The sequence below is a fragment of the Lepus europaeus genome, chromosome 19, assembly GCF_033115175.1.
Source record: "Lepus europaeus isolate LE1 chromosome 19, mLepTim1.pri, whole genome shotgun sequence".
Classification (NCBI taxonomy): Eukaryota; Metazoa; Chordata; class Mammalia; order Lagomorpha; family Leporidae; genus Lepus; species Lepus europaeus.
Genome location: NC_084845.1, coordinates 3,208,641 through 3,231,363, shown reverse-complemented (window position 1 = coordinate 3,231,363; position 22,723 = coordinate 3,208,641). Strand labels below are relative to the sequence as shown.

Here is a 22,723-nt window from a genome sequence, read left to right as displayed (position 1 = left end):
TCCCTCTCTCTCCGCTACACTGACTTTCAAATAAGTAAATAGTAAAAATCTGTGGCCGGCCGTGTGGTGCAGTGGGTTGTACCACTGCCTGCAGTACTGGCGTCCTAAATGGGCACCCAGCTGCTCCACATCCAGGCCAGCTCTCTGCTGTGGCCTGGGAAAGCAGCAGAGGACGGCCCGAGTGCTCGGGTCCCTGCACCCGCGTGGGAGACCCGGATGAAGCTCCTGGCTCCTGGCTTCAGCCTGGCTTAGCCCGCTGTTGTGGCCATCTCGGGAGTGAGCTGGTGGATGGAGGAGCTCTCTCTCTCTCTGCCTTTCTCTCTTTGTAGCTCTGTCAAGTAAATAAATAAATCCTTTTTTAAAAAAGTAAGATCTAGACCAGTGCTGCGGCTCACTAGGCTAATCCTCTGCCTTGTGGCGCCGGCACACGGGGTTCTAGTTCTGGTCGGGGCGCCGGATTCTGTCCCGGTTGCCCCTCTTCCAGGCCAGCTCTCTGCTGTGGCCAGGGAGTGCAGTGGAGGATGGCCCAAGTGCTTGGGCCCTGCACCCCATGGGAGACCAGGAGAAGCACCTGGCTCCTGGCTTTGGATCAGCGTGGTGCGCCGGCCGCAGCGGCCATTCCAACGGCAAAGGAAGACCTTTCTCTCTGTCTCTCTCTCTCTCTCACTGTCTACTCTGCCTGTCAAAAAAAAAAAAAAAAAGTAAGATCTCTCTCTCTCTCTCCTTCTCTCTGTAACTCTGTCTTTCAAATAAATAAATAAATAAATATTTAAAGAGAAACCCTTGATCCCATCTGTGCAGTCCTTCTTGCCGTGTGAGGTCCTGGGAATTAGGTTGTGGACATGTGTGTGCAGGTCGCCTCCCCTTGAGTACGCAGGTGTGGGTACACAGTCCACGTGTGAGCGTGGTGCCGTCTGGCCTAATGTGAGTACATACACAGAACATGTAACTACACAATGAATACGGATAACACGCTGGGGGCCTCGATGGGAGCTCCCACACGCCTGCAGAAACCATCGGCCTGACAATGACCTCTAATTTTTCCATCTGTAGTTAGACCCCAGAGAGTGAAAAGGAGCCCTCTTAATAAATACAGGACGTAGGGGCCGATGTCAGCAGCGGGCTAAGCCCCCACATCCCGAAGAGCCCTGGCGGCTCCACTTCCAATCCAGCTGTCTGCTGGGAAGCAGCACAGGACGCCGAGTGCTGGGGCCCTGCATCCCTGTGGGAGACCCAGCTGGGATTCCAAGCTCCTGACTTCGGCCTGTCCCAGCTCCGGCTGTTGTGGCTGTGTGACAGTAAATCATCAGACAGAAGCGCTCTCTCTCTCTCTCTCTCTCTCTGTAACTCTGCCTTTCAAATAAGAGATTTTTTTTTTTTGACAGGCAGAGTTAGATAGCGAGAGAGAGAAAGACAGAGAGAAAGGTCTTCCTTTTTGCCGTTGGTTCACCCTCCAATGGCCGCTGTGGCCGGCACACCACACTGATCCGAAGCCAGGAGCCAGGTGCTTCTCCTGGTCTCCCATGCGGGTGCAGGGCCCAAGGACTTGGGCCATCCTCCACTGCCTTCCCGGGCCATAGCAGAGAGCTGGCCTGGAAGAGGGGCAACCGGGATAGAACCCGGTGTACCAGTGCCACAGGTGGAGGATTAGCCTAGTGAGCCACGGCACCGGCCAAGAGAAATATTTTTTAAAAATTACGGAACAGCAGGACCTACACCAGCTGCTCCCAAGCCCCTGCTGACCTGCTCACGCTCCTGCAGCCACGTGGGCCCCACCGTGTCCCTGCGCTGCCCCACGCCCCGAGCCCAGGGCGCCCTTGCCTTGTCCCACGTGGGCCCCACCCCATTTGACCTCCTCTTCTAACACCATGGCTGCTCAGCGACCACTGCCTAAGCCCCTCCCTGCGGAATCATCCCGCTGTCCACCTGCCGGACCACCTGCCTCTCTGCTGACACAGAAGCCCCCATGGCAAGGGCTCTGGCTGGCACTGCTCCCTGCCAGCCCCTTACCAACCGGGACGCCGCCTGGCTCAGCCCCGGCACTCAGCAGAGCTCCGTGGCCAGTGAGGGGGGCAGGAGCCTGCAGGCTCAGGGAACGGCCTCTAAGGGGCTTGGGGGGAGACGGGTGCCTGCCACCTCTGGGGACCTGACACAGAGGGGTCTGCGATGACCCGAGAACCTGACGGGGGTGGGGGCTGGTGGGTGACCACAGGCTATCAGGCAACGCACAGTGGGGATCTAGCAGACTGTGCAGGGTCCCGGGGAGGTCTAAGGAAACCCAACCAAGTACAGAAAACAAACAGGTCAGGAAAAAGAAAAAAAAACAAAACAAAACAAAAAAAAACCTTGGGGAGTTCAGGAAGCTCTGTAGGAGCTGGACCTGGGCTGGGGGGCTGGGGGCTGTGGAATCAGTGATGAGTCTGGGTCAGCAGCTCCCCAGGTCCCCTCCCTTCTCTGCCTCCGACCCCCGCCCGGCTGCACCCCTGGTGCCCTGGGGCGCCTGCCGTGTCTGTCCCTCTCCCTGCTGCTCCACCACGTGCCCCCATCTCCCCGACTCTGGCTTTCCGCTGCTGGGGCCCCCGCCTTCGCTCTGTCTCTCGGGGTCTCTGGGCTCAGCCCCTCTCCCGCCGGCCGCTCCGAGCGGCCGCTCCCCGCCGGCCGTGTCCCTGCACCCTGCTCTCCATCCTCCGCCAGCATCCCTCCAGCCCTGCCCGCATCTTCCCACCTCCCCTGCATCCCTCCAGCTCCCAGGCCCGCCCCCTCCCCCCCCCCCCGCCCGCTCCCCTCCCCCCTCCGAAAGGGTTAACTTTGGGGAAGGGCCCGGAGTCCCCGGATGGTGATGTCAGCCTGCCGGAGAGAAAGGACGAGGTGGCGGGGGGAGGCGGAGAGGAGGAGGAGGCGGAGGAGAGAGGGCGCGTGGGGGGGCGGGGGGGACCTCGGCCTGCAGCATCCGCCGGCCCGCACCTCAGACCCCCCCCCGGAGGGGGGAGGCGCAGGAAGGGGGGCCCGGCCAGGCTCGGGCTGGGGAGGGGGGGCCGCGCAGCCCCCCCGGCCATGCTGACTCCCGGGGCCTGACCCCCCCGCCCCGGGCCAGCCCCCCTCCCCCAGCGCCGCGGCCCGCCGACTGGGGGGGCCCAGCCCAGCCCCCTGGGGACCCCCGGAGAGGTGGGGGGCAGCCGGGGGGGCCGGAACGGAGCGGTCGCCGGCCCCCACCGGAGGGACGGGGCGACCGGCCGCAGGGGGGGCGGCCGGGGGACCGGTCGGGCCGGGACCAAGGGCACCATGTCGTCCGGGGCCAAGGAGGGGGGCGGGGGCTCCCCTGCCTACCACCTCCCCCACCCACACCCACACCCACCCCAGCACGCCCAATATGTGGGCCCCTATCGGCTGGAGAAGACGCTGGGCAAAGGACAGACAGGTGAGCCTGGGGGAGGGGATGCTTGGGGGGCCAGAGGGCGGGACTCGGGGGTGTCTAACGGGCAGGGCTGGCAGCCCAGACCCCTGGGTCCCTCGTGGAGGAGTTGGTGTCCAGATTCCTGGGTCTCCAGGATGGGGGACGGTGCAGACTCTGGGGCCCTAGAGGAGAGGGGGCTGGGGTCCGGGACCCCTGGGTCTGAGGGAGGAGGGGCTGGGGCCTGGACCCCTGGGTCTGAGGGAGGAGGGGCTGGGGCCTGGACCCCTGGGTCCAAGGGAGGAGGAGGCTGGGGTCTGGACTCCGGGGTCCGGGGGAGGAGGGGGCTTGAGTCTGGACCCCTGCATCTGGCTGTGGGGGGTTGGTGACCCAAGTGGCCCAGCCCCGTGGGGCAGGGGCTGGGGGGGCTCCAGGGCGGGGAGGGGGGCCGGGCTGCAGAGCCGAGGTGGTGCTGCAGTACCGCCGCAGGCTGGGGTGGAGGTGCGTCCACTCTGAGGCGCCTGGCCTCCTTGGCCTGGGAGGGCTGTGGGCTCTCCAGACAGCGAGTGCAGATGACGGGGCCATCAGGTCACGGTCCACCTTCCCTGGCATGCCGGGCCAGCGCGGGTACCACCGTGGGTGGCCCCCAGAAGGGGGTCATCCTGGACCCTTGCTAACACAGGCTGGGGGGGCTGCGGCTTCCTTCCTGCCAGGGGGCTGCTGGGTGGAGGTGAGGGGGCAGCTGGACCCCAGTGTCCCTGGCTGTGGGTCCTGGGCCTGAGATAGGGAGGAGCGAAGGTCAGAGGCCCACATCCTGGTGGTCAGAGTGGATGTTGCTGACCTGATTCCTGGTTACGGGGCAGAAGCGGGTCAGAGGCCTGGACCCCACGCCCGGGGAGGAGGGGCTGGGTCGGTGGCTTGGGTGGGCGGGGGTCTCAGGTCCTAAGGAGAGGAGCAGGCTCTGGGCCCAGCACATGCTAGGCTGCCAGTGAAGCATCAGAAAAGGGCACGGAGGCTTCTGTGCTCGGCAGGAAGTGGAGCGTGGTTTGGGGAGGGCAGACGCCTGTGGTGGGGGCAGACGCCTGTGGTGGGGGGAGACGCGGCGTCTCCAGGGCTCAGGGGAGCGATGGGTTGAACGAGGGGTGCTGGGAGAGGCACAGGTGAGTGGCCAGGGAGGGCAGGGAGGAGAACGCGGGGGACGTGGGGGGGCGACGGCGGGCTCTGGGAGAACACCCCTCATCCCCAACCTGCGCCCCCAGGGCTGGTCAAACTTGGGGTCCACTGCATCACTGGTCAGAAGGTCGCCATCAAGATCGTGAACCGGGAGAAGCTGTCGGAGTCGGTGCTGATGAAGGTGCTGGGGTGGCGGGGCGGGGCGGGGGCCGGGGGGGCCGGGGCGGGGGGCCGGGGCGGGGCCGTGCCTAGCCGCACCCCTCTGTGCCCCCGCCCCTCAGGTGGAGCGGGAGATCGCCATCCTGAAGCTCATCGAACACCCGCACGTTCTCAAGCTCCACGACGTCTACGAGAACAAGAAATATTTGTAGGTATTTATAGACACCCAGCCCGCCCCCAGCCTCCCCCCCTGGAGCTAGGGCCTGGGGACCCCTGGGCTCTCCAGGCCTCAGTCCCTTGCCTGGTGCCCAGGGATGCCCCTGGTACCCACAGGTACCCCCCCCTTGTTCCCACGCTGGCCTGGGGCCAGGGCCTCCTTAGCAACGCAGCCCCGGCCCTGGGACTACAGCACTACAAGACACTCTACCCCAGACCACCTGGATGCCCGGGGGAGCCCGAGGGGTCCTCCTGCACCCTCATCCGGGTGCCGCAGCTGGACACCCCTACAGTGGACAGCCTCGGCATTCTGATTCAGTATCTCAGAGCCAGGAAGGGGGGGGTCCAGCTGTCCAAGCTCAGAGAATGAGGCTCTTTGTCCAACTCTGGTGACCCAAAGGACAGCTGGGCTGGGAAAGGGGACAGCCCTCCTGCCCCGTCCACTCAGTCCCCAAGATGAACTGGCTCCAACATTCATCGGATGCTGGCGCAGGCTTCCCCCTGCAGAAGCTGCCCAGGCCCCGGGTGCTCATGGGAATTGTAGTTCTCGGGCTTTGTCAGGTGTGGCTGCAGGGAGGGGCTGGTGTTAGGACAGGAACAATTGGCGCTCCTACTCCACTGTCAGTGTCCAGAGGGCACATGGGAGTTTGTGCCTCACATGTAGTCTCAGCCATCCAGGATCTCATAGAAATGGAGCCTTTGTGTCCCCATGAGTTGATGGGATTAGAGTTTTAACCTCTGAGAGTCTGATGGGACTTGCAGTCTTTAGGATCCAGATGGCTGATGGGAATTGGGAGTCTGTCCCAGGGGCTCATGGGAGTTGGACGTTCTTGGCCTCTCACGGGATGATGGGAGTTGTAGTCTTACCTCCCAGAAGCTGACTTGGATTGTTATTCGAGAGTATGTGGGAATTTGAGGTTCTTCATCCAAGAGGCTTATGGGAATTAGAGGCTTGGCTTTCCAGGGATTATGTAAATAGGAGGGTCTTCATTTCTCAGGCTCCTAGGAGACTTGGGGTCTCTGACCTCCAGAGGTGTTTCTTTTTTAAAGTTAAAGTGCTACTTTAATTCGACTGGGAGCCTCTCCCAGGAACTCATGGGATTGGGGTCCCTGTCTCTTGGGGACTCTTGAGGACTGGTATGGGGGGGGTGGTCTCTTCCTCCCAAGGACTCATGGGAACTGGAGTCTCTTCCTTCTGGAGACTGATGGGAAGCGGAGTCTCTTTCCCAGCAGCCCCTTTGGTGCCTTCCAGCCCTCTGCCCGCTCTGTCCCCAGGTACCTGGTCCTGGAGCACGTCTCTGGAGGTGAGCTCTTCGACTACCTGGTGAAGAAGGGGAGACTGACACCCAAGGAGGCCCGGAAGTTCTTCCGACAGATCGTGTCAGCTCTGGACTTCTGCCACAGCTACTCCATCTGGTGAGGGCACAGCCGACGGGGAGGTGAGCCGGGGGCTGCCCACAGGGCAGGCGTGGAAGGCTGAGTCAGCGCCGGTGCGGTCAGCCCCAAAACGAAGCTTTCGTCCGCATTGAGAACGTGCTGGACTACAGCTCGCAGGCCACGCTTCCCGCCCTTCGGAAGCATACAATTCAGTGGTTTTCCAGACAGGCCGGTGCTGTGCGTCCCTACTGTAATTTTATGGCATTGTCGTCATCATGTGCCCATGAAGCGGTCACTCCTCATTCTCCCCTGCCCACAGTCCCCTGGCAAGCACTAATCTGCTTTTTGTCCCTGCTTTGACCACTTCTGGGATTTCATACCATTGGAACCACTGGTCCTGTGTGGGGGCCGGCGTGCCTGCTTTCTTTCCCTCAACAAAATATCTTCAAGGCTCATCCATGTGGTCTCATGCGTCAGTGCTCTGTTATTTTTCATGGCCAGCTAATATTCCGCTTGCGCCAGACCCCGTTTTGTTTATCTGTACATCCACTTTGGTTGCGTCACCTTCTAGGCTATTATGACTAATTTGGACACGTACACAGGGACACTCGCGGGTGAGTTTTTGTGAGTAGCTGTGTTTCCGGTTCTCGCAGGTATACATGTGTGACTGGAATTACTAAGTCAGAAGGTCGCTCTGTCTTTGGCTGTTTTTCAAAGTGGCTTCAGCATTTTGTATTCCTGACAGCCATATGTGAAGGTTTGCATCACTGCCGCTCCTCACCAGCTCTTGTTTTCTTTTGCCTGATAGCCGTTCTGGCAGGTGTGAAGTGCCAGCTCGTGGTTTTGAGTCCCCTGATGATGTTTTTGAAGATTTATTTATTTGAAAGGCAGAGTTACAGAGAGGCAGAGGCAGAGAGAGAGAGAGAGAGAAAGGTCTTCCATCTGCTGGTTCACTCCCCAGATGGCCACAATGGCCAGAGCTCTGCCAATCCGAAGCCAGGAGCCAGGATTTTCCTCTGGGTCTCCCACACATGTGCAGGGGCCCAAGCACTTGGACCATCATCTACTGCTTTCCCAGGCCACAGCAGAGAGCTGGATGGGAAGTGGAGCAGCCAGGACTCAAACCAGTGCCCATATGGAATGTCGGCACTGCAGGTGGCGGCTCTATCCACTACGCCACAGCGCCAGCCCCTCTCCCGAGGATTTTTTATGTTGAGCATCTTTCCAGGTGCTTATTGGCCATTTATATATTTTATATTTTTAAGATTTATTTATTTATTTTAAAGGCAGAGTTACACAGAGAGAGAAGGAGAGTCAAGAGTGAGACAGACAGAGAGGTCTTCCATCTGCTGGTTCACTCCCCAGTTGGCGGCAACGGCCAGAGCTGTGCCAATCCAAATCCAGGAACCAGGAGCTTCTTCGGGTCTCCCACGTGGGTGCAGGGGCCCAAGGACTTGGGCCATCTTCTACTGCCTTCCCAGGCCATAGCAGAGAGCTGGATTGGAAGTGGGACTTGAACCGGCGCCCATATGGGACGCCGGCATCGTAGCCGGCAGCTTTACCCACTACACCACAGCGCTGGTCCCCTAAACTTTTTTTTTTTTGACAGGCAGAGTGGACAGTGAGAGAGAGGCAGAGAGAAAGGTCTTCCTTTTACCGTTGTTTCACCCTCCAATGGCCGCCACGGTAGGCGCGCTGCGGCCGGCACACTGCGCTGATCCGATGGCAGGAGCCAGGTGCTTCTCCTGGTCTCCCATGGGGTGCAGGGCCCAAGCACTTGGGCCATCCTCCACTGCACTCCCTGACCACAGCAGAGAGCCGGCCTGGAGAGGGGCAACCGGGACAGGATCGGTGCCCCGACCGGGACTAGAACCCGGTGTGCCGGCGCCGCAAGGCGGAGGATTAGCCTAGTGAGCCCCGGCGCCGGCCTGGTCCCCTAAACTTTTAAAGACTTATTTTAGGCCAGCACCGTGGCTCAACAGGCTAATCCTCCGCCTAGCGGCGCCGACACACCAGGTTCTAGTCCCGGTCGGGGCGCCGAATTCTGTCCCGGTTGCCCCTCTTCCAGGCCAGCTCTCTGCTATGGCCCGGGAAGGCAGTGGAGGATGGCCCAAGTCCTTGGGCCCTGCACCCGCATGGGAGACCAGGAGAAGCACCTGGCTCCTGGCTTTGGATCAGCGCGGTGTGCCGGCCGCGGCGGCCATCGGAAGGTGAACCAACGGCAAAGGAAGACCTTTCTCTCTGTCTCTCTCTCTCTCTCACTGTCCACTCTGCCTGTCAAAAAAAAAAAAAACTTATTTTATTTATTTGAAAGGCAGAGGTACAGAGAGAGAGAGATCTTCCATCCACTGGTTCTCTCCCCACACAGCAGCAGTGGTCTGGGCTGGGCCAGGCTGAAGCCAGGACCCTGGAACGCCATCCTGGTCTCCCAGGTGGGCGTCAGGGACCAAGTGGGCCCCATCCACTGCTTTTCCAGGTGCACAAGCAGCGAGCTGGCTCCAAAGCAAACTAGCCGGGACTGGACCTGGCACCCATGTGGGATGCCGGCAACACAGGTGGTGTTGTGCCGCGACGCCAGTCTCACTTATACATTTTTGTAACAATGTCTTATAAAAATGAAAAAGGTTTTGATGTCGATGAGGTCCACTTGATTTTTTTTTCTTGCATAGTTCATGATTTTTGTATCCTATTTAAGAAATCTTTGCCAGGGCCGGTGCTGTAGCATAACAGGTTAAGCCACCGCCCGTGACGCCAGCACACTATATGGGCACTGGTTCATGTCCAAGTTCCTCCGTTTCCGGTCCCGCTCCCTGCTAACGCACCTGGGAAAGCAGCAGAAGACGGCCCAAGCGTTGGGCCCCGGCACCCAGTGGGAGTTCTGGGAGACGCTCCTGGCTTCAGAGAACCACGGGGAATGAACCAGTGGATGGAAGCTTTCTCTCTTGCTCTGTCTCTTCCTCTCTGTGACTTTAAAATCAACAAATGAGTCTCGAAAAAAAACAAAGAAAGAAAGAAAGAAATCTTTGCCCAACTCGAGGCCCGAGGTGTCCTCCTGTCTTTTCTTCTAGAAGTGGGAGTTGTGCTCGCGCACAGCGTGGGATGCATTTCAAGTTTGCTCTTCTCTGTGGTGTTCGGGAAGGACTGAGGCCCGTGAATCACTTACATTTTCTCCCTTGGGTTGTCTTCAAGACATTAAATAGGCAGTATTTGGGGCTGGCGTTGGCGTTGTGGTGTAACCGGCTAACCCTCCTGTATAGAGCGCTGGTTCGAGTCTCAGCTGCCCGGCTTCCGATCCAGCTCCGGTTAAGGTGCCGGGAAAGAGCACTTGATGGCCCAGGTGCTTGGGGAGGAAAAGCCAGTAACCAGCAGGCAGCAGCTCTGATCGTCCTCCAGCTTGCAGCCTCCTTTGCCCCCTCCCTCGCGGACGCATTTTGGAGATGGGGAGGGGATGCAGGGGGAAGGGGCTGGGACTTGGGGTGGAGTCCGGCGGCGGGGAGAAGCTGCCGTGGACTGTCGCAGCCCCGTCGTTGGAAGCTCTGACCGCTAGGGGGCGATATTCAACACGGTTCACAGCAGTTCTGACCCAGTTACCGCGGCCGGGCGGGAGAGCTGTGGAGTCCACCCCCCCTACCAGGCATTAACCCTTGAACTTTGAGGAGCCCAGGGAGGACAGGGTCCCAGGGCAGGAACCAGTAACCGGCCTGGGGTGGAAACATTTTTGTATTATTCAGCTTGGAAATAGTGTGAGATTGTAAGAACCGGCCACCTCCCTTATCCACGTTTGCACATGAAATGCTCCAACATCTGAACTACACAATGGCCAGTGTCTGGGATCTTCTAGGACATAACCCAGCCTTGGAGGAGGAAGCAGGGGCCCTGAGTGATCCTGGGGGAGCCAGGGTGAGGGCGCTGGGCTTCCTCACACTCTCCTCTCCACCGTGGGCTCTGCTGGTGACCGGCAGTCACCGAACATCCCCAGAAATGGCCCGCACTGTGAGCCGGGAGCAGTGGGGGGGCCTCCCGGGAGGCAGGTGTGACCGCCCCGCCCCGCCTGTCTCAGCCACAGAGACCTGAAGCCCGAGAACCTGCTCCTGGATGAGAAGAACAACATCCGCATCGCCGACTTCGGCATGGCGTCCCTGCAGGTGGGGGACAGCCTCCTGGAGACGAGCTGTGGGTGAGTGCGGTGGCCGCCCGAGCCCGGGGTGGGGGCCGAGCCTGCGGGGGCTCACGCGCCTGTCTCTGTGTCTCAGGTCGCCCCATTACGCGTGCCCAGAGGTGATCAAGGTGAGCGATGGGCAGGTGGAGGGAGCGAGCAGTGGAAGTGGCAGCGGGAGGAGGTCGCGGCTGACCACCCCCTCTCCCGGCCAGGGCGAGAAGTACGACGGCCGCCGGGCAGACATGTGGAGCTGTGGGGTCATCCTCTTCGCCCTGCTCGTGGTGAGATGCCCTTGCTGGTCTGCTCCTGCTTCTAGAACAAGCGCAGAGTGCCACGTTCCAGCCCCGCCCACCCCAGGCTCCACCCCTGAATGTTTAACCGGTGCTGGAGGTTTTGCGTCAGGCAGCAAAGATCCTGGGGCACCTGCTCTTCAGCTGCAGAACTGCGGGACTGTCCCTGGGAAGGTGTAGGGTGCACGCCACCTGGTCCTGGGGACAAACCGGCAATACCGCAGTAGCTCTACAAGCAGGATGGGGTGGTCAGCCCGGCTCCTGCCACAGGGCCTTTGCACTGCCTCTTCAGACTAGAACATTCTTCCACCTCAACTAGCTCCATTGCTCACCGTGAACAGCTGCAGGACTTCTTTAGGCTCTCAGTTCAAAGGTCACGTCTCCAGAAAGCCTCCCCTGGCCTCCTTCTCCCCCCCCCCACGAGGTCAGGCCCCCTCCTCTCCCTGGCAGCCCTGAGGGTTGTCACCGTCAACATGCATGGCTCCTGAGTGGCAGCTGCCTTCCCTTCTCTGTGGTGAGCTCCATGCGATCGGAGACCGTGCCCGGGCCTTTCTTCTGCTTCATTTGGTCGGCTCGCCTCTGTCACCCCAGGCTTGGCGCGTCGTGAGCCCCCATGAACACCATGAACACATGGCGTGATGAGCAGAGAAGCGATGGCTGTTCCCAGCACATCATCTTATGTCACTCGCTCAGCCAGCCTGGGTGTGGGGGGGACCGGCCATGGGCACACAGCTGGTCATGGGCAGGTGTCTCAGCCCCTAGGCTATGCGATGGCCACCAGGGGCACCCAGCACTCCCTTCCGGGGACCCAGAGCCCCACAGGAGAGCAACACGGGTCCTGGGGGGGGGCAGCCAAGAGCCCTCCGGGCCTCTGCCCCCATTCAGCCGGGGGTTAAAACCAGTCCTGGCGCCCGCCCAGCTGAATCCACGTCCCTAATGCCCCACCCTCAGCATGCAAGCTGCCTTCAGCCTTCAGGCCTCCATGCCGTCCTGTGCACGCTGGGGGGGCCACAGGACCTGCGGTTCCAAGGGCTCAGGTCAGGCGCAGGTGCTTGGGAAGCTCCTGGAGCCTGCGTGGCAGGAGTATTTATTATCTCACAGCCGGCCCTCAGCATCCGCAGTTTCTGTATTTGCAAATCAGGTCTCTTGGTAACACGCATCCGTAGCCCACAGTGCGTTCTCCAGGCACCCTCCCCGTCCACTGTGGCTGTGACCGTGGCCGTGGCTGTGGCGGGTCGCCTGCCCGCAGCTGGGGTTGAGCGTGGCCGCCTCCGCCCGCCCACAGAAGCTGTGGTCCTGCAAGCGCGCTTTGCAGTCCAGTGGCTCAGTTCTTGTGCGCGCTGGTCCTTTCTGTTGATCCCGCCCAAGCGTGGTGGTAACCCGCGGTGCAGAGGCACGGGTCCGGGGCGGCTTCCAGCGCCGTGGGCCGTGAGCCATGAGTGCGGCTTCCAGGAAAAACTGTGTGTCACAGGTGTCCACACAGAGGTCTGCCGCGGGCGGTTGACAGAGACGCTGTGCTGTCCTCGTACCTGTCACCCTCCCTGGGGGGCACATTCTGTCCATTTGCAGAGAAGGGGAAATCCAGGCTGGGGCGAGCGCCTCAGACAACCGGGGTCACACCCAGGCTTCCTGCCGCCGAGGTCCGTGTCCACGGGCCTTGGATACCGGAGAGGCCCTTAGAGGGTCACACGGCCACCTCCTCCAGGAGGCCCTCTCTGACTTCCTAGCTAAAGCCGGGCTCCACGCCTTGTGCCCGCCCCCTGCCTGACTGATGTGTGTGCCTCTCCCTCCAGGGCGCGACTGACACTCATCCAGCCCGAGGCTGGCGTGCGGGCGGGGGCAGGGACGTGGCCTGCTCCCTGCTCGCTCGCGTGGCTTGATCAGAACCTGGGGTGCCGCAGGGCGCAGTCAGCTGTCGCATGGGTCACAACAGCTAGCGCGGGAATCCCACGCCATCCTGGCATTGGTACTACCAGGGCCGTCTTCAGAGCAGTGGCCGCGCCACCTGCCCGCGCTCACACAGCCACGGCGGCAGAGCAGGAGGCAGCCGAAGGCCCGCGCTGGGCACCGGCGCCCCGCCCCGCTGTTCCCGGCGGCAGTTTGTCACCGCAGGTTCCTTCCTGTACGGGCAGGCGGCCTATGCCGCCACGGGAGGCCACTGCCGGTGTGGCCTGCCCCCGCTGGAGGCCTCCTCCCGCTTCCCTCGGCCCCTGGGCCGCCTCCAGGGTCCGGTGACACCGCTCGCTGCTCGTGGGCATCCTTGGAGCCGGCGGGCAGGGCAGAGGCCCATGGGGGGGGGGTGCTCCTCGTGTTGAATGAATGAATGAGTGACCGATGCACGGAGGGCAAACCTTTCCTTTCCCTTAGGAACAACCTCCAGGCTGCCACCGCAGCCCTGGCGGGGCCCCTGCCCGGCCGCTCGGTGCCTCAGTTTCCCACCTCCCGCTCCGGCTCGGGTTTGGGCCCAGCTCTGGGCACGGGCTTGGGCTGCGGCTCGGGTTCAGGGCTCGGGCTCGGGGCTCCGGCTCGGGTTCGGGTTTGGGCTCCCGCTCCGGGCTTCCTCCCCTGCTCTGGCTCAGGTTCGGGCTCCCGCTCCGGCTCGGGTTTGGGCTCCGGCTTGGGTTCAGGCCCAGCTCTGGGCACAGGCTTCGGGTTCAGGGCTCGGGCTCCAGGCTCCGGGCTCTGACTCGGGTTCGGGCTCCCGCTCCGGGTTCCAGCTCGGGTTCAGGCCCAGCTCTGGGCACGGGCTCTGGCTGCGGCTCAGGTTCAGGGCTCGGGTCCAGGCTCAGGCTCCGGCTCGGGTTCAGGGCTCAGGTTCAGGGCTCAGGCTCCGGCTCCGGGCTCGGGTTCAGGGCTCGGGCTCCCGCTCCGGCTCGGGTTCAGGGCTCGGGCTCCAGGCTCAGGCTCCGGCTCCGGGCTCGGGTTCAGGGCTCGGGCTCCAGGCTCAGGCTCCGGCTCGGGTTCAGGGCTCGGGCTCCAGGCTCAGGCTCCGGCTCGGGTTCAGGGCTCGGGCTCCAGGCTCCGGCTCTGGCTCCGGGCTCGGGTTCAGGGCTCGGGCTCCAGGCTCAGGCTCCGGCTCGGGTTCAGGGCTCGGGCTCCAGGCTCAGGCTCTGGCTCCGGGCTCGGGTTCAGGGCTCGGGCTCCAGGCTCCGGCTCGGGTTCAGGGCTCGGGCTCCAGGCTCAGGCTCCGGCTCGGGTTCAGGGCTCGGGCTCCAGGCTCCGGCTCCAGGCTCGGGTTCAGGGCTCGGGCTCCAGGCTCCGGCTCCGGGCTCGGGTTCAGGGCTCGGGCTCCAGGCTCAGGCTCCGGCTCCAGGCTCTGGCTCGGGCTCCAGGCTCAGGCTCCGGCTCCGGGCTCGGGCTCCAGGCTCAGGCTCCGGCTCGGGTTCAGGGCTCAGGCTCCGGCTCCGGGCTCGGGTTCAGGGCTCGGGCTCCAGGCTCCGGCTCGGGTTCAGGGCTCGGGCTCAGGCTCCGGCTCGGGTTCAGGGCTCGGGCTCAGGCTCCGGCTCGGGTTCAGGGCTCGGGCTCCCGCTCCGGGGTCGGGTTCAGGTTCGGGCTCCCGCTCCGGCTCCATCTCCCTCTCCCGCTCCGGCGCCGCCTGAGGCGTCCTGGCTTCTCCCCGCCTGCAGGGGGCGCTGCCCTTCGACGACGACAACCTGCGGCAGTTGCTGGAGAAGGTCAAGCGCGGCGTCTTCCACATGCCGCACTTCATCCCGCCCGACTGCCAGAGCCTGCTGCGCGGCATGATCGAGGTGGAGCCCGAGAAGAGGCTCAGCGTGAGTCGGGGGGCTGGGCAGGCGAGGCGGCCCCGAGCCGGGAGGGCGCATGCGCACACCGACGCTTCGGCCGCGCGAAGGGAGCAGGGAGACAGTGCGCATGCGGGAAGCCAGCGCGCCCGGTCTCTAGTTGTTGGGCTGCGTATGAGTGGGCCACGCGCTTGGCCGCCGCTAGGGGGAGCCATGATCCGACAGCCTGTCCCTGGGGTGGACGTGGGGGGGCGACTTCAGGGACCCCCCAACAGCAGCCCCCTGGACTTGAATCGCGCGTCTACTGTGTGCCTCACTTATGCCTCTCTACGACCCGCCCCTCACAGCTGGAGCAAATTCAGAAACATCCGTGGTACCTGTGAGTATGGCGGAACTGGACACCTGGGGAGGAGGGGCAAGGAGAGGAGGCTGGGGGTGGGATGCCAGGGCTCTGAATGACGAGGGCCGGGGGCCTGGGCCCCTGGTCTGAGGGAGGAGGCCGGGGCCTGGGCCCCTGGTCTGAGGGAGGAGGCCGGGGCCTGGGCCCCTGGTCTGAGGGAGGAGGCAGGGCCGGGACCCCTGGATTCCTAGGGGAGGAGGAGGCCCGGTTCCGAAGTCGGTTCTCTCCCCCTCTGCAGGGGCGGGAAACACGAGCCGGACCCGTGCCTGGAGCCGGCCCCCGGCCGCCGGGTGGCCATGCGGAGTCTGCCGTCCAACGGGGAGCTGGACCCGGACGTGCTGGAGAGCATGGCGTCGCTGGGCTGCTTCCGGGACCGCGAGCGGCTGCACCGCGAGCTGCGCAGCGAGGAGTAAGCCCCCCGCCCCCCGGATCCCCGCGCCCCGCAGCGCGCCGCCGCAGCTCCCCCGGAAGCCGGCAGGGGGCGCGCTGCGCAGCCCGAGGGGGCGTGGCTCCCACCGCACTGAGCGACGCTGAGCCTCACCTTGGTAACAGCGACAAACAGGACGCGCCCAGTTAGCACGGGTGTCACCGAGCCAAAGGGGGCTGCGGTGCCCAGCCACGCCGACAGCCGGGCAGCCAGCCGCAGCCGCGGGGCCGGGCTCGTGTCCCCTGGGGGTGCTGACGGCAGCCCCCTCCTGCCTCCCCAAACCCGCACTTAGGGAGAACCAAGAAAAGATGATCTATTACCTGCTTTTGGACCGGAAGGAGCGGTATCCCAGCTGCGAGGACCAGGATCTGCCTCCCCGGAACGATATTGGTGAGCAGGCGGGGCTGGGGGAGACGCCTGACCCGGGGCCGGGGGCAGAGGCTGGGGGTCGACCCCCGGGGCTCCCGAGGGAGGAAGGGGCCGCGAGCGCCGGCGTCCAGGGCGGGCCAGCCCGGCGTGCCCTGCGACCCCTGCACGCTCGGGCCCCCGTCTCCCGGCCTGTGCGGCGTCCAGCGGGGCCCAGCGTGGACACTGTCGTCCTCAGACCCGCCCCGGAAGCGCGTGGACTCCCCCATGCTCAGCCGGCACGGGAAGCGGCGGCCAGAACGCAAGTCCATGGAGGTCCTGAGCGTCACGGACGCGGGCGGAGGCGGCTCCCCGGTGCCCACGCGCCGGGCCCTGGAGATGGCTCAGCACAGCCAGAGGTGGGAGCCCGGCCCCGGGGCGAGCCACAGTTGGGGTTCCGGCCCTGCCCCGCCTCCGATGTGTGCCGGTTTCTGCACCTGCACGGCCTGTGGGGGCGAGAGGGGGGCTGCGGCTCGGACACCGCACCCCTGACGCCCTGTCTCTCAATCCGGCCTGCAAGCAGATCCCGCAGCGTCAGTGGGGCGTCCACCGGCCTGTCCTCCAGCCCTCTGAGCAGCCCAAGGGTAAGGCCGGACCCTGTGAGCTGGAGGGGCATGGGGTACCCTAACCCTGCCCAAGAAGTCAGCCCGAGGAACCACACCCCCAGGTCGCCTCCTTGTTTCTGGTCGGCCCAAGGCCTTAAATATTTCAGCCATTGGCCGATTCCTGCATTCATTTAACAAACAGCACCTGCTGTGTACCAGTCCCTCTGCTGGGTGCTGAGCATCCTGGGAAGAGGCCCAGTCCTGTTAGCCTTGGGGCTTGCCATGGGGACTACTTGTACTACAAGTTCCAGCATGCCTCGGGGCCAGACTCTGCGAATGCGGGCGAGTGGGGCTCTCAGAGTCTCCTGGGCATTGTAGTCCTCACCTGTCGGCGCCTCTCCACAGAGTCCTGTCTTTTCCTTTTCGCCGGAACCCGGGGCTGGAGACGAGGCCCGAGGCGGGGGCTCCCCGACTTCCAAAACGCAGACGCTGCCTTCTCGGGGCCCCAGGGGCGGGGGCGCCGGGGAGCAGCCCCCGCCCCCAAGCGCCCGCTCCACACCCCTGCCCGGCCCTCCAGGCTCCCCGCGCTCCTCGGGGGGCACCCCCTTGCACTCGCCTCTGCACACGCCCCGAGCCAGTCCAACCGGGACCCCCGGGACAACACCGCCCCCCAGCCCAGGCGGCGGCGTCGGGGGAGCCGCCTGGAGGAGTCGTCTCAACTCCATCCGGAACAGCTTCCTGGGCTCCCCGCGCTTCCATCGGCGCAAGATGCAGGGTACGGGGTCTCTGCAGGACGCAGGGGCTGCACCGAGGGCTTCTGGGGAGGACCGGGCTGGGGCCTCGCGTTCCAGGACAGGAGCGTGTGGAAAGGAGTTTCAGAGCGGATCGATGTTGGGGAGAGAGGAGGGGCCACTTCCCCGCGTGCCCTTCTGTGGGCTGGATCACCTTCCCATTGGCCCATGGCTTCACGAGCCCGCCTCAAGGGGCGTGGCCCAGCCAGTTGGCCCTCCCTAGGAGAAGCGAGGGGGCCAGGTGGGGGTTCAGCCACCCGGAAGTGAATAGGCAGAGCCAGGTGGGGTTCAGCTACTAGGAGGTGAACGGGCTCCGGGGCCTGGGACCAGGGAGGAGGTGAGGGCTGGCTCCGGAGGCGGGACAGGTGTTGACCACGTTTCCCCTGCCCCATCCAGTCCCTACCGCGGAGGAGATGTCCAGTTTGACGCCAGAGTCCTCTCCGGAGTGAGTGTGGCGCGAGGGGAGGCCGGGGCGGGGAGGCTGACCCCAGAGCCTCCCCCTGACCTTCTCCCTCCCGGCCGTCCCCTCCCACCAGGCTGGCCAAACGGTCCTGGTTCGGGAACTTCATCTCCCTGGACAAAGAAGAGCAGATCTTCCTCGTGCTGAAGGACAAGCCTCTCAGCAGCATCAAAGCGGACATCGTCCATGCCTTCCTGTCGGTGAGGGCCTGCGGCCTGGCCAGCACCGCCCGGCGGCCCTGGCGCTCACGGCCTAAACGGCCGGGCTTCCCCCGGGCTGGTGGGATCGCAGGTTTCCAGCCAGAGCTGAGTGTGTGCAGGGGGCAGCAAGCAAGAAGGGCTTGTCCTCACCTAGTTACCAGCATCAAGAATACTACAAGTCCCAGCAGGCAGTGGGGCCTCCCAGGGCCTTTTCTGTCACTCTTCCCGCCAAGTGGCTGCTGGGACTTGTAGTTCCCGGGGCAGAGCCAGTTGCAGGATGGTCCGGCCTGCCTTGGGCTCAGCCGGTCCCGTGTCCCAACCTCCCGCAGATCCCCAGCCTGAGTCACAGTGTGCTGTCCCAGACCAGCTTCAGGGCCGAGTACAAGGCCAGCGGCGGCCCCTCCGTCTTCCAGAAGCCCGTCCGCTTCCAGGTGGACATCAGCTCCTCCGAGGGCCCGGAGCCCTCCCCCCGACGGGACGGCGGCGGCGGTGGCATCTACTCGGTCACTTTCACTCTCATCTCTGGTGAGTCCCCGTCTCTGACCGCTGAGCGAGGAGTGTGGCCCAGGGCAGGGGAGCAGTGAGGGCTTGGCTGTTGACTCCGCGAGTGCCCACCTCCCGCAGACCCCCACACCCATCCCTTGGCCGTTCCTGCAACATTTAGTAGGTGTTTACAAGGCCAGTGATGAACGCCTATTTCCACCGAAACTGCCAAGCAGCCCCAGCCGTGTCAGTGAGCGCCCAGTTTACGGAGGACGCACTCCTGATCTCACAAGAGAGCAGAGCTCTTGCCACCACTTTTTTTTTTTTTTTTTAAGATTTATTTATTTTTATTGTATTTGAAAGTCAGAGTTACACAGAGGGAGGGAGAGGTCTTCCATCCGCTGGTTCATTCCCCAGATGGCTGCAACGGCCGGAGCTACACCGATCCAAAGCCAGGAGCCAGGAGCTTCTTCTGGGTCTCCCACATGGGTGCAGGTGCCCAAGGACTTGGGCCATCCTCCACTGCTTTCCCAGGCCACAGCAGAGAGCTGGATCGGAAGAGGAGCAGCCGGGACTCAAACTGGCGCCCATATGGGATGCCGGCGCTTCAGGCTAGGGTGTTAACCCGCTGTGCCACAGCGCTGGCCCTCTTGCCGCTACTTTAACCTTGTAAATCAAAAGGGCATAGCTGTGGCATGCTGCTCCAAGATACCAGTCCTGCCCCCGGGGCAGACATCACCAATCTATCTCAGCACTTCTTCCTGGAGTTCAGCGTTAGCCTCAGGAACTTTAACTCCAGAGTGCCAGTCTGGGGCCTGGCTTCGGTTCCCAGTCCAGCCTCCGGCCAGCAGACCCTTGGACGGTGGTGATGGCTCCAGTGCCTGGGTTCCTGCCACCCACCTTGGAGACCTGGGTTGAGTTCCCTGCTCTTGGCATCATCCCAGCCCAGTCGTGGCCGTGTGTGGGCATTTGGGGGAGTGGACCAGCATAGGGAAGATCTGCCTGTCGCTCTGTCTCTCAAATTGGAAAGCAAAAAATGGCTTCAAAAAAAGAAAAAAGTTGTCACAAGAGATGAAACCGCAGAAATGCTCGCCTCCGTTTCGGCGCGGTCCTGAGTCTGACAGCAAGCTTGAATGACCAGGACGCCTCTCCTCTCCTGTCCCCAGCCTTCACGTCATGCCCGGGGACAGGCCTGCTCCGGGAGTCCATCCCCAGAACAAGTGGTGGCTTTCATCCCCCCCCCCCCCCATGACTAATAAGCAGACATTTCTGAATTTTGAGGTTTTTTTTTCCCCCTCATTTACGTGTCCTACATTTCTGGATCCTCAGGGCCTTGAGAAACTAACGAGCACCAGCACCTATTTGAATAGAACCCGGGGGTAGGCATTTGTCAAAGGGTTGAGGCGCGGCTTCGGGACACCGGTCTCACCTCCAGGTGGCTGGGTTTCCCTCCCACTCCCACTCCCTGCAGATGCACACCCTGGGGGGCAGCAGGGATGGCTCACGAAGCTGGGTCCCCAGCCCCCGCGTGCCAGGCCTCCATTGAGTTCCCAGCTCCAGCCTTGGTCCCGGCCGCTGTGCACGTCTGGGGAGAGAGCCCGTGCACAGGAAGTCGCCCTGAAGTAGCTTTAGAAACCAGCTACCTGGGTTTGACGTTGTTCCTTCAGAAGCTGCACAGACACCCACCTGCAGGACAGCGGGTGGGAAATGGAGACCGGGAGGAGGGGCCGGATCCTACAGGCGGGGGGTCCGTCCCTGCCCCAGCCCTGTCCATGTCCCGCAGGCCCCAGCCGCCGCTTCAAACGCGTGGTGGAGACCATCCAGGCTCAGCTGCTGAGCACGCACGACCAGCCCTCCGTGCAGGCCCTGGCAGGTGGGCGTCGGGGCGTCGGGCGGGGGGCAGCTGTCTTGCTGAGGCCTTGACCTACAGAGCTGTGAGCAGCTTCGCCAGGAGGACGGGAGTCCGTGCTGGCGGGGAAGGGGACGTCTCAGGCCCCAAGGCTCGGGACCCCAGCCACCCCGGGGTTCTGCGTGCCGCCTTTGGTCTGAGGTGGGGGTCAGCAGGTGGCGCCGTCCGCAGGAGTCCTGTGCGCTGGCCCAGTGGTCCTTAGCAACCAGGGCAGCAGGAAGCTTGGGGGGGGGGGCAGGGCTGTGCTCCGGGGACTCAGCCCTGGTTGCCAAGGAGTGGAATTCCCTAGCAACTGGGGGCCGGGGAGAGGCCGAGCTCCAGCTGGGGGTTGTGGCTAAAGCGTCTTGGCCTGTTCGGCTGTGAGAAGAAAATACCACGGGCTGGGGGGTTGGAGATGACGGACAGGCAGCCTTGGGTCTGGAGCCCTGGATCCGAGGGAGGGGCCGCCGTCCATGGATGGCGCCCTCTCACCGAGTGCTCCTGTGGTGGCAGAGGCGAGGGAGCTCCCTGGGGCCTCTTAAAGGGCACCAGTGACACCCAGGAGGGCTGCCCCCCGTGGCCTAGCCCCCATGATTTTGGTGCCAGAAGCAAGGGCACTGAAAACAGAGCTGGTGCTGCCCCAGCAACCGGCAACAGCTGGAATCCATGAGCGAGGGGAGGGGCCGAGGGCACCACAGCCTCCCAGGGCCGGTCCCCTGCGTCTGTGCCCCTTGGCGACCCCTCTGACCACCAGGGCTCAGCAGCCGGAGAACGGAGCCCCGTGGTCAGGTCCTGTGCTTGGGCGCGGTGACCCCTGACAGGGGCCAGTCTTGGCCGTGTTGGTTTCTGGTGGCTGGAACAGTGCAGCTTTATGACCAGCAGGCCACAGCTCCCACTGGCCTGACGTCAGGTGTCCCCAGGGCTATGCTGTGTCTGGTCTTTCCTGGCTCCAGGCCGTTGTGCCCCAGGGCTCCTCCCCCATCCTGAGCCAGCAAGACCACGCCCCCTCTGACCCTACCCCGCTGCAGACCTCAGCGCCTCCAGCGTCCCAGCCAGGCTGGACCCCAGCAGAGCAGTCTGCTGCCCTGGGGCCACCTGGCCTGTGCAGGCCGGGGAGGGCGGAGAGCGCCCCATGATGGGCTTATCCACAGTGCCCAGGTGGGAGAAACCCATGTTCTGTTCTGGTTGCTAGGGGCAACCAGACAGCAAATTAGGCCCACTGGACCCTGTTACGAAGGAAAGCTGACCTTAGCAACCAGGGCCCCCCAATGGGCAGCGCCATCACGCACCGGTCTTTTTTTTTTTTTTAAGATTTATTATCCTATTTGAAAGTCAGAGTTAACAGCGAGGGAGTTAAAGACAGAGATCTTGCACCTACCAGTTCAGTCTTCAGAGGTGTGGGGGCACAGCCTCAGTCTGTGCTGAAAACAGACGTTGCTATGGCAGCAAGGTCCCTCTGCCCCCCAGCTGGGGACACCTAGCCTGTGCCTGGGGGGCAGCCGCCCGGGGGGGGGGGGGGGCTACTGACAGGGACTCTGGAGCCATGATAAGGAGCCAGGGTGACTTGTGAGACTCCAGGAACCAGCGATAAGGAGCTGGGATAAGAAGGGTGTGTCCCGGCTGCCACCCTGGGGCGACTGACTCCCCAGCCTCCGGGGCTCAGATAGGAGCTGGGATAAGGAGAAGGGTGTGTCCCGGCTGCCACCCCCGGGGCGACTGACTCCGAGCCTCCGGGGCTCAGATAGGAGCTGGGATGAGAAGGGTGTGTCCCGGCTGCCACCCCGGGGCGACTGACTCCCCAGCCTCCGGGGCTCAGATAGGAGCTGGGATAAGGAGAAGGGTGTGTCCCGGCTGCCACCCCCGGGGCGACTGACTCCGAGCCTCCGGGGCTCAGATAGGAGCTGGGATGAGAAGGGTGTGTCCCGGCTGCCACCCTGGGGCGACTGACTCCCCAGCCTCCGGGGCTCAGATAGGAGCTGGGATGAGAAGGGTGTGTCCCGGCTGCCACCCCGGGGCGACTGACTCCCAGCTCCGGGGCTCAGACACCTCTCTCCCTGTAGATGAGAAGAATGGGGCTCAGACCCGGCCTGCCAGCACCCCACCCCGGAGCCTGCAGCCCCCACCCGGCCGCCCTGACCCCGAGCTGAGCAGCTCTCCCCGCCGAGGCCCCCCTAAGGACAAGAAGCTCCTGGCCACCAACGGGACCCCTCTGCCCTGACCCCAGGGGGCCGGGGAAGGAGGGGAGCCCCCTCCACCCCCTTCCCTGCCCCCCAACTGTGAATCTGTAAATAAGGCCCAAGGAGTATGACGGGAGGGGGGGACACACACACCGGCCTTGCCCTGCAGGGATGGGGCTCCAGGGGCCGTGCCCAGTGGGGGGAGGTTCTGGGGGAACAGGGGCGGGGGAGTCGTTTCTATTTTATTTATTGATTAATTTATTATTTATTTATTGATCTCTCTACGGGGTGGGGTGGGGGAGGGACGGGAGCTGGTTGGGGTGGCTTAGCAGATCCGGACAGGGCCCTCTGTCCCTGTCATCCCCAACTCCCCCTGCCCTCCCCGCCCCTCCCCCACAACCTTCTGTACGGATTTGCTCTCCCGGAAGGAATTCTGGTT

The 22,723-nt window shown here is 63.5% G+C and overlaps 1 protein-coding gene across 3 annotated transcripts; it reads left to right on the top strand.

Moving 5' to 3' along the window:
- Window positions 1-3,244: 3,244 nt before the first annotated feature.
- On the top strand, window positions 3,245-22,479 carry BRSK1 (BR serine/threonine kinase 1). Of its 3 annotated transcripts, XM_062177672.1 has the most exons (19): window positions 3,245-3,418; window positions 4,651-4,745; window positions 4,846-4,931; window positions 6,215-6,355; window positions 10,377-10,493; window positions 10,570-10,603; window positions 10,688-10,756; window positions 14,392-14,538; window positions 14,856-14,887; window positions 15,147-15,317; window positions 15,628-15,725; window positions 15,940-16,099; window positions 16,264-16,324; window positions 16,691-17,060; window positions 17,473-17,521; window positions 17,613-17,736; window positions 18,066-18,261; window positions 20,003-20,092; window positions 22,168-22,479. In XM_062177672.1, the coding sequence occupies exons 1-19, from the start codon at window positions 3,283-3,285 to the stop codon at window positions 22,323-22,325; spliced, it is 2,334 nt and encodes a 777-aa protein (XP_062033656.1). In that variant the 5' UTR covers window positions 3,245-3,282; the 3' UTR covers window positions 22,326-22,479. The 3 variants fall into 3 exon arrangements, with proteins under 3 accessions (XP_062033656.1, XP_062033658.1, XP_062033657.1); XM_062177674.1 differs by lacking the exon at window positions 20,003-20,092; XM_062177673.1 differs by lacking the exons at window positions 20,003-20,092; window positions 22,168-22,479 and adding an exon at window positions 18,637-19,969.
- Window positions 22,480-22,723: the final 244 nt, after the last annotated feature.